This window comes from Oryctolagus cuniculus, chromosome 17 (genome assembly GCF_964237555.1).
Source record: "Oryctolagus cuniculus chromosome 17, mOryCun1.1, whole genome shotgun sequence".
Classification (NCBI taxonomy): domain Eukaryota; kingdom Metazoa; phylum Chordata; class Mammalia; order Lagomorpha; family Leporidae; genus Oryctolagus; species Oryctolagus cuniculus.
In genome coordinates this window covers 36,846,500-36,862,408 of record NC_091448.1, presented here as the reverse complement: position 1 = coordinate 36,862,408, position 15,909 = coordinate 36,846,500, and the positions used below count along the sequence as shown (strand labels likewise).

The 15,909-nt window shown below is 43.2% G+C and overlaps 1 protein-coding gene and 1 non-coding gene across 2 annotated transcripts in view; one reads left to right on the top strand and one right to left on the bottom strand.

The window, feature by feature from the left end:
- Window positions 1-15,909, bottom strand: part of APPBP2 (amyloid beta precursor protein binding protein 2) — a 74,332-nt gene that overhangs the window by 19,196 nt on the left and 39,227 nt on the right. Inside the window, exon 5 of the mRNA XM_008271184.4 lies at window positions 1,674-1,842. Within this exon, the coding sequence (XP_008269406.1) occupies window positions 1,674-1,842 (169 nt within the window). The remainder of the gene's footprint in view (window positions 1-1,673; window positions 1,843-15,909) is intronic.
- Window positions 9,862-9,995, top strand: LOC127484530 (small nucleolar RNA SNORA42/SNORA80 family). Its single transcript, XR_007911591.1, has one exon. It is a non-coding gene; the product is annotated as a small nucleolar RNA SNORA42/SNORA80 family (small nucleolar RNA).

Sequence of the window (15,909 nt, the reverse complement as noted above, 5' to 3'; positions counted from 1 at the left end):
CTACCATCAGAGTTACACAAACATCACAATTATTCTATAATTTTCAGACTTTAGTTCTAGTGAAGATTTTTTTAAAAGATTTTAGTTATTTGAAAGCCAGAGTTAGAGACAGAAAGAAGGAGAGACAGAGAGAGGTCTTCTATCTGCTGGTTCACTTCCCAAATGGCCTCAATAGTCAGCACTGAGACAAGCTGAAGCCAGGAGCAAAGAGCTTCATCCGGGTCTCCCACCTGGGTGCAGCGGCCCAGAGACTTGAATCATCCTCTGCTGCTTTCCCAGGCACATTAGCAGGGAGCTGGATTGGAGTGGAGTAGCCGGGACTCAAACCTGTGCCCAAATGGGATGCCAGCATTGCACACCAAGGCTTTAACCCATTGAACCACAGCATTGGCCCTAATAATTTTCATTTAAACACAGTATATGTATGTATGATATATATATATGATGTGTGTGTTTGTGTGTACACATATATGTGGACAGGACAAAATCAAGATATGGATTATTTTAAAATATGAAAGCAAAATGGCAGCTGTTTGACAGCATAAAATAACTACAGCTGCCGGTGCCGTGGCACAGTAGATTAATCCTCTGCCTGCGGTGCTGGCATCCCATATGGGTGGCGGTTCAAGTTCCGGCTGTTCCACTTCCATTCCAGCTCCCTGCTTCGGCCTGGGAAAGCAGTAGAAGACGGCCCAAATGCTTGGGCCCCTGCACCCACATGGGAGACTAGGAAGAAAACTTGGCTCCAGGCTTCGGATCGGTGCAGCTCCAGCTGTTGGGGCCATTTGGGGAGTGAACCAACGGAAGGAAGACCTTTGTCTCTCCCTCTACTGTCTATAACTCTACCTCTCAAATAAATAAAATAAAAAAAAATACATAAGTAAAATAATTACAATATCCTTTTATAAACACAATAACCACCAAAGGAGTTAAGCATATATAAAGTATGTATTTATTAGCACCTAAGCATTAATTTATCGATTAAAAAAAAAAGGCCAGAAATGAAGCTGTATTCCTCATAAGGTAGGGAGCAAAGCAATGAAATAAAATCTAGCTTCCCAGGGCAGGTGTTTACCCTAGCAGTTAAGACATCCTCATCCCACATCACAGTATTTGCATTTGATATTGGCTCCAGCTCCTAACTCCACCTTCCAACTAATGCAGATCCTAGGCAGAGATAACTCAAGTAATTCAGTTACTATCACACATATGGGAGACCCCAATTTTGGCTCAGCCTAGATTGCTGCTGGAATTTGGGGAGTGAACCAACAAATGGGAGTGTGCTATCTCTCTCTTTCAAATTCAGAAGTAAAAAAATAAAATCTAGCTTTGCATCGAAATGAACACCTTAAATTAGGAGAGTTGATTTGGAGCTACATATCCAATCAAAAGCATCTATGAAGGTTCATTTAAAAGAAGATGCCCACCAAAACAATTTAGGCAGAGAGACACTAAGTCAAATTAATATAAGAACAAAAAAGGTCCTAAAATTGTAAATGTACATATTTAAAGTCCACCGCACAAATACTCCTTCTAATTTTAAATATTCCTTTACAAAAGTGTAAACCTAACACTTGAAAATGAAAATGAGATCTCTAAGACATACTGGGGAAGACTGATTTATCCTATTTTATAGGTGCTGATCACAATGAAATGTGCCTCAAAACACTTACCTCATCATAATGGCTTTTTGCAAATAGAAGTGCACACAGCTCTCCATAGAGTGCAGCTTTGTTTGCTTGTTGGCCATGTTTTGATAGTTTATCCATATATGTCTGAGCTAACTTAAATGTTTCTTCACCTAAATGGTATTTGCAGTTTCCATTTCGCACATGAAGCAACCTGTAAAAACACAAGTACAATCCTTTATGGTTGGTATTTTTAGTAGGGCAGACCTAATAATCTCTTTCAGTTCACCACATAGTCCCATATGACTCAAGGCAACTAGATCAGACCAATGCCCAAAAGTTAGTACAGCACACGGTCTTCTCAGCAGACCTTCCATGACTAAGTTAAGCTCATACAATACTGACTCCCTATCTTCTTAAGTACTTTCACATACTTTGTGTACTCAGCATGTGCTACCTTTAAAAAAAAGAACACTTACTCCTTGGGTTCCAAATCCAAAAGTAACACGGTTTCAGCATAAGCAATTTGGAAAATCATGAAGAAAATTATACAGAACACTACCATCCATAATTTCCTTTTTTTAAAAAAGGAATAAAAAAGATCTATTCATTTGAAAGGCAGACTAACACAGAAAAAGGGGAGAGGGAGAGGAAGAGGGAGAGGGAGAGGGAGAGAGCGGGAGAGGGGGAGAGGGGGAGATGGAGGAGGGGAGGGAGAGGGGAAGGAGGGGAGGGGAGGGGATGGGGACAGGGAGGGGGAGGGGGAGAAGGAGATCCCCAAATGGCTTCAACAGCTGGTGCTGGGCCAGGGTGAAGACAGGAGCCAGGAACTCTACCCTGGTCTCCTCACATGGATGGTGCATTAGCGGGAAGTTGGGTCAGAAGCAGCCCAGCTAGGACCTGAATATGCACTATAATATGGGATGCTGGCATCACAGCTTAACCCATAGTACCACATACTAGCCCTTGTTCTTATTTTTAAATCATCTGTGTAACACTTGAGCAATTACCAGTGAATTCATGATGATTCCTAACAGCTTATTGTTGTTCATCTTTCCAACAAGACTAAGTTCACTAAAAACAGCACTAGAGTCAGCAATTTCTTTGATGACCTCTATCCCCTATGGTAGAAAATATCCAGTTCTTTCCACAAAATAACCACAGAAAGATGCTTTTTAATGATATATAGGAACAGTAAAGCGCTTTAGATCAGAACATTTACACAGACTATATAAGATAGAAGGATAGTGTGAGGACTAGACAAATCCTTATGTATCTATAACAATGCTAGCGAGAATACTGTGTCCACATACCAGGTCAACAGAATTTTCTGAAAATGCTTAGCCTGAGAGGGAACAGAATTATAAAAAGCCACTAAAAAAAAGTATGGACAGGTTAGGAAGCAGTTTTCAGGAGTAAAAAGCTAACTGATCAACAACCCAAAATGAGAACAATTCAAATAATCTTCTATTCTCTAGCACTCCTTTAAACAGTCAGAAAAAAACAGAATAACTTCAAAATAACAAGAACTTATCAATAAGGTGGTGCATACCATACAATATCAGCATGTTTCTGCTCAACACTCATTGTAGAGTTAACTGCTTTTAGGAAATAACAAAACCCTTAAACAAAATAAATAATATATTTTGGTTAATCCAAAATCGTGCAGTATCTTTTAGAAAACCAAATTCTAGTTTAAAGTGGAAATGAATATAATAATTTGCCAGGCTACTCTAGAATGGTGAGTTGAATGAATTTTATTTTTTTTATTTTAGGATTTTTATTTTATCTGAAAGAGTTACAGAGAGAAGAGACAGGGAGAAATGGGGAGAGATGGAGAGACAGAGAGAGAGATCAATCTTCCATCCACTGGTTCACTCCTAAATTGATGTCAAGCAGCTGGGACTCCAACTGGTGCTCTGATACAGGATGCCAGCACTGCAGGTGGAAGCTTCACCTGCTATGCAACAACGTCGACCCCAAAAGCTTCCAAAATGAAGTGCTTAGCATAGAGAGAATTCTTCTGAGGATGTAATATCAAAGTTGGGACTTAAAATGTTGGTAAGACAGCCACGTGAAGAATGCCAACTGCAAAGGCCCTAATAAAGGGGGAAAATGTGTCACAAAGAACAGAATGAAGGGTATAAGAATTAGGGCTGGTGCTGTGGCACAGCAGGTTAAAGCCCCGGCCTGCAGCCCCGGCTGGCATCCCAAATGAGCCGGTTCGAGACCTGGCTGCTCCACTTCCAAACCAGCTCTCTGCTATGGCCTGGGAAAGCAGCAGAAAATGGTTCAAGTCCTTGGGCCCCTGAACCCACGTGGGAGACCCAGAAGAAGCTTCTGGCTCCTAGCTTCGGATCAACTCTAATCTGGCCATTGTGGTCATTTGGGTAGTGAACCAGCAGACAGAAGACCTCTCTCTCTGGCTCGACCTCTCTAACTCTTTCAAATAAATAAAATAAATCTTAAAAAAAAAAAAAGAATTATGTAAAGATAAATAAGATAGAAATGTCAGGCCAGCGCCACAGCTCAATAGGCTAATCCTCCACCTTGCAGCGCCGGCACACCGGGTTCTAGTTCCAGTCGGGGCGCCAGATTCTGCCCCGGTTGCCCCTCTTCCAGGCCAGCTCTCTGCTGTGGCCTGGGAGTGCAGTGGAGGATGGCCCAAGTGCTTGGGTCCCTGCACCCCATGGGAGACCAGGATAAGTACCTGGCTCCTGCCAACGGATCAGTGCAGTGCGTCGGCCGCGGTGGCCATTGGAGGGTGAACCAACGGCAAAAGGAAGACCTTTCTCTCTGTCTCTCTCTCTCACTGTCCACTCTGCCTGTCAAAAAAAAAAAGATAGAAATGTCAGAGATTTCTGTAGGGCCTTGGAACCATGAAAATAATTTTTAGTTACAAGAGCAAGTAAACTAATTTATGATACAAAACAATGCTATCTAATACAGTTTCCCTAGGTATTATGTTAATTTTTTACTGGCCAGCATTGTGGCGCAGCTGGTTGAGCCACTACCTGCAACACAGGCATCCCTTATGGGCTTTGGTTCGTTTCCCAGTTGCTCTACTTCTAATCCAGCTCCCTGCTAATGGGCCTGGGAAAGCAGTGGAAGACAGCCCAAGTATTTGGGGCCCCCCACCCACCCACCCACATGTGAGACCAGAATGTAGCTCTTGGATCCTGATTTCAGCTTGGTCCAGTCCTGGCCATTGCAGCCACCTGGGGAGCAAACCAAAGGATGGAAGATCTGTCCCTTCCTTCATCTCACTTTCTTGCAAAAAAAAAAGTTCTGTTACCTGTGTTGCTTAATTTAGTAGCAACTAGCCACAAGTGGATTCTGAGTATTAAGAAATGTGCCGGGCCGGTGCCGCGGCTCACTAGGCTAATCCTCCGCCTTGCGGCGCCAGCACACCGGGTTCTAGTCCTGGTCGGGGTGCCGGATTCTGTCCTGGTTGCCCCTCTCCCAGGCCAGCTCTCTGCTGTGGCCAGGGAGTGCAGTGGAGGATGGCCCAAGTCCTTGGGCCCTGCACCCCATGGGAGACCAGGATAAGTACCTGGCTCCTGCCATCGGATCAGCGCGGTGCGCCGGCCGCAGCGCGCCGTCCGCGGCGGCCATTGGTGGGTGAACCAATGGCAAGGGAAGACCTTTCTCTCTGTCTCTCTCTCTGTCCACTCTGTCAAAAAAAAAAAAAAAAGAAAAAAAAAAGAAAGAAAAAGAAAAAGAAAAGAAAAGAAAAAAAAGGAAATGTGCCGAATGTAATTAAATACTCATTTTTAATTTTTAATTAATCTAAATGTAAGAGACTGGCATTGTAGCAGGTTAAGATGCCACCTGCAATGTTATACCCTGTATTAGAATTCTGGTTCATGGTCCAGTTGCTCCACTTTTGACACAGCTCCCTGCTAATACACCTAGGAAAACAGCAGAAGTCGGCCCAACTGCTTGGGCCCCCACCACCTGGGTGGGAGACCTGGATGGAGATTCTGGCTCCTGGCTTCAGTCTAGCTGTTTGTGGCCACTTGGGAAGTGAACCAGTGGATGGAAGATCTCCCTCCCTCTTTCTCACTGTTCTTCCCTCTCTGTCACTCTGTCAAATAAGTAAATCCCTCCCTCTTTCTCACTGTCTTTCCCTCTCTATCACTCTGCCAAATAAGTAAATCTTTAAAGTAAATAAACAAATTTAAATGTAAATAGTTACATATGGGTAAAGGCTATCATATAGGCCAGTACAACTCTAGTAAGATAGTTCCAAAGCAGTGTAGAAAACGAAGTGGAGCAACCAGGGTCCAGAGCTGTGGTGTAGTAGGTGAAGCATCTGTCTGTGATGGCAGCATCCCATACAGGCAATAGTTGGAGTCCTGGTTGCTCCACCTCTGATTTAGCTCCCTGCTGATGGCCTGGGAAAACAGCAGAAGATGATCCAAGTGGTTGGGTCCCTGCACCTGTGTGGGAGACCCAGAAGAAGCTCCTGGCTCCTGATTGGCCCAGCTCTGACCACTGCGCCCATTTGGGCAGTGAACCAGCAGATGGAAGACTCTAATTCTGCCTCTCAAGTATATAAATAAAATTTAAAAAAATAAATAAAGCAGCCAGTATAGAATATAGTGCAATAGTCCAGGGGGAAAAAATCCTTGTAGTAGAAATAAATTTGATAGTTAGCTAAATGGCTGAATGAGAAAAAAGGAGAACTCAGGCATCAATTGTAAATTTAGAGAATGAAAAAGTGCTTACTTCTCATTTTACAATGCTAAGGATTGCATTTCCCAAGGCTTTCACTCACTTAAGTATTCCCTGAAAATAACAACTTCTGAAAATTACATAGTAAGTGGTGTATGATGAGGCAGCAAACTAGACATTTTATGCCAGAAAGGCACAACTTAATGTTTTCTCTAGTCCCTACTGCTTGTCTATTCAAACAGAAGGTTGAAGTAAACACACGGAGACTCTTTACAGTCAATGTGGCCATCTGAGCTGACACTAAGCAGCATGCAGGAGAAGGAACTTTTGGCTCAACCAAATGTACAATTTTTTTTTATTTGAAAGGCACAGAAACACAGAAAAAAAGAGACAGGGAGATTATCTTCCATCTGCTGGTTCACTCCCCAAATCGCCAAAACAGCCAGGAATGGGTTAGGCTGAAGCCAGGAGCCCGGGACTCGATCTGTGTCCCCAAGTGAGTAGCAGAGGCCTCAACATTTGAGTCATCACCCACTGCCTTCCAAGTTGTATTAGCAGGAAGTTAGATCAGAAGCCAAATAGGCAGTACTCAAACCATCACCCTGGAAGGCTGGCATTACAAGTTACTGTTTAACCAGCTGTGCCACAATGCTGGACCCTTGTCTAATTTTGTCTTGAGACTTAGGCTAAGGAAAAAGCATGTTCTCAATTCTCTCCAAGTGTAGCACTACCAATGTTAAGCATGGTATTTTACTTTTATGACAACACAAAAATCACATGTACCTGATCAATGCTATTGTCAGAAGTGTTAGTTAATTAGCTCAGCCATTCAATGTTTGGAATGGAAAATCTGAGTATTTAGATGTCACTAGTTATTAAGTTATTTACCTTAAGAAGAATTAAGATTACTAGTTAGAACTCATCAGACAGATATGACACAAATAAAGCATACTGAAAGCAAATCTAATTCTAAGCAATGAATTTCTCTCCTTCCCACAAGCATCTTTTGAAAAGAATTTGATAAAACTTTGGAAAAATGACAGATTGAAAGGGGGAATAGATGGATGATGAGAATAAAGACTGGTACAGGTTCTTAACTTCATCATGAGAATATATCTAAAAGATGCCATATTCACCATATTTAGATACAATCCAGTGGCATTAATTATATTCATCATGTCTTACAACCATCACCACCACACCTCTCCAAGATGATTTAATCACAGCCCCCCCGCCCCCCCCCAATTCTGTGACAATGGGTGTTTGGCCAGTGGTTAAGTTGTCCATTTCCCATACTGGAACACTTGGATTTGATGGCTGGTTCCACTCCCAATTCCAGCTTCCTGCTAATGTGCACAATGGGAAGCATCAGGTGAAGTTCAAATGACTGAGTCCCTAATATGTACGCTGGAAATCTGGATAATGTTTTCAGCTTCTGCTTTAGTTCTGGCTGAGCCCTAGCTGTTGTGGGAAATCTGGGGAGTAATCCAGTGCACAGATTTTGTTTTTGTTTTTGTTTTTTTTTAAAAAAGGGTCTGGCTGGGCCGGCGCCGCGGCTCACTAGGCTAATCCTCCGCCTAGCGGCGCCGGCACACCGGGTTCTAGTCCCGGTCGGGGCGCCAGATTCTGTCCCGGTTGCCGCTCTTCCAGGCCAGCCCTCTGCTGTGGCCCGGGAGTGCAGTGGAGGATGGCCCAGGTGCTTGGGCCCTGCACCCCATGGGAGACCAGGAAAAGCACCTGGCTCCTGGCTCCTGCCATCGGATCGGTGCGGTGCGCCGGCCGCGGCGGCCATTGGAGGGTGAACCAATGGCAAAGGAAGACCTTTCTCTCTGTCTCTCTCTCTCACTGTCCACTCTGCCTGTCAAAAAAAAAAAGAAAAAGAAAAAAAAAAAAAAAAGAAAAAAAAAAAAAAAAGAAAAAAAAAAAGGGTCTGGCTTTGTGGCATAGCAGGTTAAACCTCCACCTTCGATGCCAGCATCCCATACAGATGCCTATTCAAGTCCTGGCTGCTCCACTTCCGACCCAGCTCCCTGCTGTCTTTTCTTGTAAAGTGTTTTTCAGCTTTAGTACCAGGGTAATGGTGGCCTCATAAAATGAGTTAGGAAATAATCCCTCCTCTTCAGTTTTCTGCAAGAATTTGCACTAATTCTTCTTTAAATGTTTGGTTGAATTAACTAGTAAAGTCTCCTGGTCCTGTATTTTTCTTTACTAGGGAGTTTTTGATTACAAAGTCAATCTTTTTACTTGGTATACAACTGAGATTTTCTATTTCTTTTTGGGTCACTTGGGTAATCTATCCATTTTATCTACACAATCTGGTTGGCATGCAATTGTTCATAGAATTTTTTAAAAGATTTTTTAAAGATTTATTTACTTGAGAGGTAGAGTTATAGACAAAAAGAGGGAGAGACAGAGAGAAAGATTTTCCATTTGCTGGTTCATTCCCCAAATGGCCACAGAGGCTGGATGTGGGGAGCAAACCGGACTAGACTGAGTTACTGGAATTAAGACTTATTCTATGCATCTGCTCTCCCACAATATGGCGCTGGGAGAGAAGTAAACAGCTTCTGCACAGCTGCCTCCAGTTCAGCTAATAAACTGTAGGACTTGCTCCTGATTGGAGGAGAGCAGCGTACTCGGCGTGTGGGCAGCCGAGTTAGGATTGGCAGAGGAGGACTATAAAGGAGGAGAGAGACGGCATGCACCGGGAACATCTAAGGGGAACATCTAAGGGAACCTGTGCAGCCCCCGAGAGAGCCGGCCGGCGGTGTGCCGCTCCCCTGCGGAAGTGGGGAATGTGGCCAGGGGGAACTGCCCTTCCATGGAGGTGGAAGGGATAGTAGCCAACCCGGGAAGAACCAGCAGCAAACCCGGGGAGGGCCGAGCAGACGAAAGAACAGCGCAGGGTCCTGTGTCGTTCCTCCATGAAGAGGGGGAGCGACAGCTGGAGCTGAGCTGATCTGAAGCCGAGCTGATCTGAAGCCAGGAGCCAGGAGCTTCTTCTGGGTCTCCCACACGGGTATAGGGGCCCAAGCACTTGGGCCATCTTCCACTGCTTTCCCAGGCCATAGCAGAGAGCAGGATCACAAGTGGAGCATCCAGGATACAGACTGGCATCCATATGGGAAGCAGATGCCACAAGCCGGAGACTCAGCCTACTATGCCACAGCACAGGCCCCACAAAATTCTCTTTGTCTCTGGAAAAGGTTGGTAGTGATGTCCTGAGTCTCACTTCTGACTTTAGCTATTTGTGTTTTCCCTCTTTTCTCTTTGTTACTCTGGTATGGTTTTCATTTTAAGTCAAGGAAGAAATCACTGTTAGGTAAGACACTGTTGGCCCCTTAACTGACAACCATAGTTCCTAACTCTTACTTGATGGTAAAGCTCTGATTTTGTTCAGGCATCAAACCTTTTCATACAGGACTTAGGAGTAAATCATGATTATTTTACAATTCCCTTTGACCATAAGTGAATCTAGACATCACCAAATGATCTGGCTCTGGCTAATGAGACTCATGGATTGAGAAAGATTGTCTTTAAAGACAAGAAATGGTATGTATGGGTTTGGATTTACGGCAGGCCCACTGTCCTGCGCCTCTCATGGTATCCCACACCAGAGCGAACTGTGGCCCTGAACCATTGCCCGGCCTCTGTCCATGGGGTACTGGCACTCAAGTGGGCTGCACAGTAGGAAAAAAAGAAAAAGAACATGGTGCTTAAGAGTCGTCTCCTGATCCATGTGGAATCTTCAATGGATAATTCAAACAATGGCAGCAATCTTACAACACCAGAGGGGCTGGTGTTACGGCACAGCACGTAAAGTCGCTACCTGCGACACCAACACCAGCATCCTACACATGACCCAAATACCTTCACCTGCTGCCTCCAAAGGGCACACATTAGCAGAATGCTAGATAGGAAGCAAAGCAGCCCCGACTCAAACCAGGGACTCTGGTAAGCAATGTGGGCATCACAAGAGCAACTGAAGTACTCTGCCAAATGCCTGTCTCTGTACACTTAAAAATCAGTGCATCCTACGACTGTTAAATCTGCACTCTTAAATCCATTTTCACATGAACTTTTTGAAGGCCTAATATAAAGTAATTTAAATATAGTAAGATAAGCCTCTCGTTCCAATTTAAAAACATTTATCAACTTGAAAATATCAAGTTTTAGGGCTTTAAAGGACTTTTTAAAGCTTATAATTTTAATCTTTTGTTAATAAAGTCATTCTTAAAATTTAAACTTTTGAAAATTGCTTTTGTGCCTCACAATTTATAAAACTATTCCAACAACTGACATACATTGGAAACATGTATTCAACAATCCCATAGTTAATTCTGAGTTATTTGACAGCTTTTCAGAGTAAAACACTTCCACATGTGAAGTCCATGTTTAAGTGTGATGTCACCAGAAACTTTAGCCAAAGCTATAAGTGACCAATTCGCAAAGCGTTAAAAACAGACATCTATGATCTTCACAACTGAATCACTCCCTGAATCTCTCAAATGCCAATTAATAAAGATACAACTATATTATTTACAGATACAACTATAAGGACATTTTTTTAAGATCTATTTTATTTATTTGAAAGGCAGAGTTACAGAGAGGCCGAGACAGAGACAGAGACAGAGAGAGCGATCTTTCATCTGCTAGTTCACTCCCCAGGTGGCCATAGCAGAGAGCTGGATTGGAAGTGGAGCAGCCAGGTCTCAAACAGGTGTCCATATGGGATGCCAGCACTGCAGGTGGCGGCTTTGCCCACTATACCACAGCGATGGTCCCCAGAGTAGTTCTAAACCTGTTAAATTTTATTACTTCCTTAAAAAGAAAACTGCCAGTGGTTTCTAGAAGCTTCCTGACCATCAGCACTGACAGCTGTTCAGAGTACTTTGCTGTTCACTCCATGTGACTCAAGAAACTTTCTTCTGCTTTTGCTAAGGCAAGATTTTCAGAAAAAGAAAACTTACATTTAAGAATATATGGTAATTGAGAGTCCTTTCTTATGTCATTTCTATTATCAGCCTTTCATTTCCAATTTGAAAAGTATACTTAAGACCTAGTAAAAACATCCCATTACATATTATAAATTCTCTTCATAGTATATTTACATGAAAAACACGTATTATAATATTCATTACTCACTACTGTTTCTACATCTTTCCTTAACATTTGTTATTACTCAACTTGTAACTGGTTACAGAAATTCCTTGAGTATTTAACTCAGATAGGTACAAAGAGGGGTACTGGGTCTTGGTAGACTTGAAAATTATTTATTTTACCCTAGAAGTTGGCAAGGTATAGTTATTTTACCTCAAAACTGAGATCCTGCTATTTTCTTCTCACTTCTAATTTCAATTTAACTTCGGATTTCAGGAAATTCTACTGCCTAGGACTCACGGTTTTCTTTCAATCTTGATTCAAGTCTCTCCCCAATCTTTACTTCAGAAAGCTGTTTTTCCACTTAAGAAAAAAAATTAAGATAATCATGGTCTATGATTTAAAAAAATAATAGACAGTAGAAAATGATTAAAATAAAAATGTTAAGTTTTGGGGCCAGCGCTGTGGCACAGTTGGTTAAGCTGCTGCCTGTAATGCCAGCATCCCATCTGGACACAGGTTCAAGTCCCACCTGCTCCACTTCCAATCCATCTCCCTGCTAATGTGCTTAGGAAAGCAGCAAATGATAGCCCAGGTGCTTGGGTCCCTGAACCCACATGAAGTTTCTGGTTCCTGGCTTCAGCTTGGCCCAAGCCCAGCTGTTGTGGCCATTTGCGGGGGTAGGATCAGCAGATGGAAGACCTCTCTCTAAGTCAGTCTTTTTTTTTTTTTTTTTACAGGCAGAGTGGACAGTGAGAGAGAGACAGAGAGAAAGGTCTTCCTTTGCTGTTGGTTCACCCTCCAATGGCCGCCGCGGCAGGCGCACTGCGGCCGGCACACCGCGCTGATCCAATGGCAGGAGCCAGGTGCTTCTCCTGGTCTCCCATGGGGTGCAGGGCCCAAGGACTTGGGCCATCCTCCACTGCACTCCCTGGCCACAGCAGAGAGCTGGCCTGGAAGAGGGGCAACCGGGACAGAATCCGGTGCCCCGACTGGGACTAGAACCCGGTGTGCCGGCGCCGCAAGGCGGAGGATTAGCCTAGTGAGCCGCGGCGCCGGCCTTCTAAGTCAGTCTTGCAAATAAATAAAATAAATCTTTAAAATAAATAATTTTTAAAAAAGACATATTGCTAAAACAAAAAAATCTAAGTTTCTTCTGCCCCTCCTCAGAAGGCCAAAACAAAGTTCTCTCTCCTCTGGAGGTCTAGAGAAATCTTAACCTCAAATAAATCATACTCATGGACTGATTAACTTGAGACAAGGCTCGAAAAGGAGATCAGGTACATGCTTTTAGGTTGTCAGCCTCCAAAAATGTAACATCAGTCAGCCCTCCATAAACGTGTTCCTTTCCATGGGTTCTGAGGATAGAGAACATTCAAGAAAAAAAATCTGCATATGTACTGAACATATACCAATTTTTTTTCTTGTAATCTACAGTATAACTATTTACATAGTACTTACATTATATTAGGTGTAAGTATTCTAGAAATAATCTAGGGTATATGTGAAGATATACATAAGCTTTATGCAATATTTTTACCATTTTATATTAGAGAATTGAACATTCATGAATTCTGGAATCCCAGAACCAACTGTGGGTCAATCCCACATGAAAGCTGAGAGAGGACTATATAACAACTGTGGTTATTTCTGTGTAGCTGGGTTACACATAACATTTTCTTCTTCATAGCTTTCTCCATTTCCTGAATTTGTTTGGCAACAGCATGAATAAACAACAACAAAATAGTTCTTAAATAAAAAAAAGAGTTAAGGGAAACAGGCAAAGTCCTGAAGGAATACAAAAGAACTAAAAAATTGTACCAGGTTTAACCCCAGAAATACTAAGAAAGGGGCTGGCACTATGGCAGAACAGGTAAAGCCACCAGCTGCAGTGCCGGGATCCTATATCGATGCTCGTTTTGTTTTTGTTTTTGTTTTTGTTTTTTTTAAGTTGTACTGTGTGTTTATTGACACCACGAAGTCCTGGCTGCTTCACTTACAATCCAACTCTCTGTTATGGGCTGGGAAAACAGCAGAGAATGGCCTAAGTCCTTGGGCTCCTGCAACCACGTGGGAGACCCAGAAGAAGCTCCAGGCTCCTGGCTTCGGATCAGCTCAGCTCCAGTGTTTGTTGCCATTTGGGGAGTGAACCTGAGTATCAAAGACCCGTCTCTCTCTCTCTCAATAACCCCGCCTTTCAAATAAATAAATCCTTAAAAAAAAAAAAAAAAAAAGAAAGAAAGAAAGAAAGAAATGCTAAGAAAGCTCTCTGACATTAGCTCTATAATGTTTTCATGCCAGCCACAGATAAGAAATTGGCTTTGTGATATTAAATTGAAAAAGTCATCCTTTCTCTTGCACCAATCTCAAAACTCCGGGGATTAGCCAAATAGATTTCATTAGTATCTGTTCTCCAAAACACTTTTTTTCCAATTTTACCAAACACATGGTCAATTAATAACCCACATTTCTTTCCGCCCTAAAATAACAAAAAACAAAACTAGGTCAGAAAAATTTAACTGTCTTTTTCAAACAATACTAAGTATATGACAGAATTTTAGATTTTATATAAAGTAAAAAAAAACTTGCAATAACCAAGAATTTGGCAAACATATTTATGTAGGAACAAAGTATATTTTGAAATCTCAAATTCGTAAGTACAAAATGTCTTGGCCTGGTATACAGGCAGTAAGCTAGCATTTTAAGTGGCTTGGTTTCCTGGTCCAGCCAATATTCTAATTTCGCATGTACTTGCTTCAAAGGCAAGGTAATCACTATACTGTTAGTTGCCTATTCAATATTCTCTGCTCCCTTTTCCTTAATACAGACCCATGAATTTACTCAGGGTAGGAAAATGCACAATTAAAAATGTTTTGCTTCCCAGACAACCTTACACAAGTGAGAGGGTATTCAGAATTTTCTGAGTTTACACTGGGGGGTTGGGGGTGGGGAACAGGGGGTGTCTGGTGTAATGATTAGGGTGTGGCTTGAATACCTAGATCGTATATCGTAGTGTCTGGGCTTGAGTCCCACCTCTGCACTCTAGAGGTAGCACATGATGGCTCTAATACTTGGGTCCCAGCTGCAAACTTAAGAGACCTGGACGCATTTCCCAGCTCCTGGCTTCAGCCTGGCCCACCATTTGGGGAGTAAAGCAGCACACAGGAACTCTCTCTGTGTCTATATGTCTCTTTGCCGCTCAAAAAAAAAAAGAGAGAGAGAGGGAGAGAGAGAGAGAGACAGGCTTATGCTTCTGGGAAAGTAGTATGTTTTCTATTACAAAAAGAGAGGTAGGCAGGGTCAGTATTGTGGCATCGCACATAAAACCTCTGCCTGGGGTGCTGGTTTCTCATTTCAGGGCTGGTTGGAGTCCTGGCTGCTCCACTTCCGATTTAGCTCCCTGCTAATGTTCCTGGGAAAGCAGCTGAAGATGGCCCAAGTACTAGGGTCCCTGCACCCACAAGGGAGATATAGAAGAAAAGAAGTTCTTGGTTCCTGGCTCTAGCCCCACCAAACCCCAGTCATTGCAGCCATCTGGGGAGTGAACCAACAGGTGGAAGACCTCTTCCCTCGTCTCTCTCTGCCTCTGCAACTCTGCCTTTCAAATAAATCTTTTTTTTTTTTTTTTTTTGACAGGCAGAGTTAGACAATGAGAGAGACAGACAGAGAAAGGTCTTCCTTCTCCACTGGTTCACCCCGCAAATGGCCGCTACAGCCAGCGCACTGCACCGATCCAAAGCCAGGAGCCAGGTGCTTCCTCCTGATCTCCCATGTGGGTGCAGGTGCCCAAGGACCTGGGCCATCCTCCACCACCTTCCCGGGCCACAGCAGAGAGCTGGACTGGAAGAGGAGCAACCGGGACAGAATCTGGTGCCCCAAACTGGGACTAGAACCTGGGGTGCCGGCGCTGCAGGTGGAGGATTAGCCAAGTGAGCCGTGGCACCAGCCAAATAAATCTTTAAAAAAATTTTAAAAAGTGACGTCAGTTAACAATCATATCCCACCTCAAAGCACACAGGTTTAACTCCCAGCTCTGGCTCCTGACTCAGCTTTCTGCTATTGTGGACCCTGGCAGCAGCAGTGATAATCCTGCAACCACTTGTAGACCTGGATTGAGTTCTGGATCCTGGCTTCAGCCCCAGTCCACCCTTGGCTGCTAAAAGGCATTTGAGGAATGAACCAACAGATGAGAGCTTTCTCACTCTCCTCTCTTTTTTCCTCCTCTGTAGCTCCCTTACTGCCCCTCAAATACCTAAATAAAAATTTAAAAAAGAAAAATAACAGACTCAGTTGGCATAAGCCTTTGCCCTTCCCCCTTCCTCCTGGTTATCACACTTCCAACTATAACACTGTGTGCTACTTGATAAAGATGACAATCTAGGAAGGAAGGAGAGTCTTGCTCCTAAAACAAAAGTTAACTTCTTGGTTAGGCTAAAGAAAAATTTATACAGGAATCTGGGACCGGCACTGTGGTACAGGAGGTTAAGCCTCTGCTTGTGGTGCC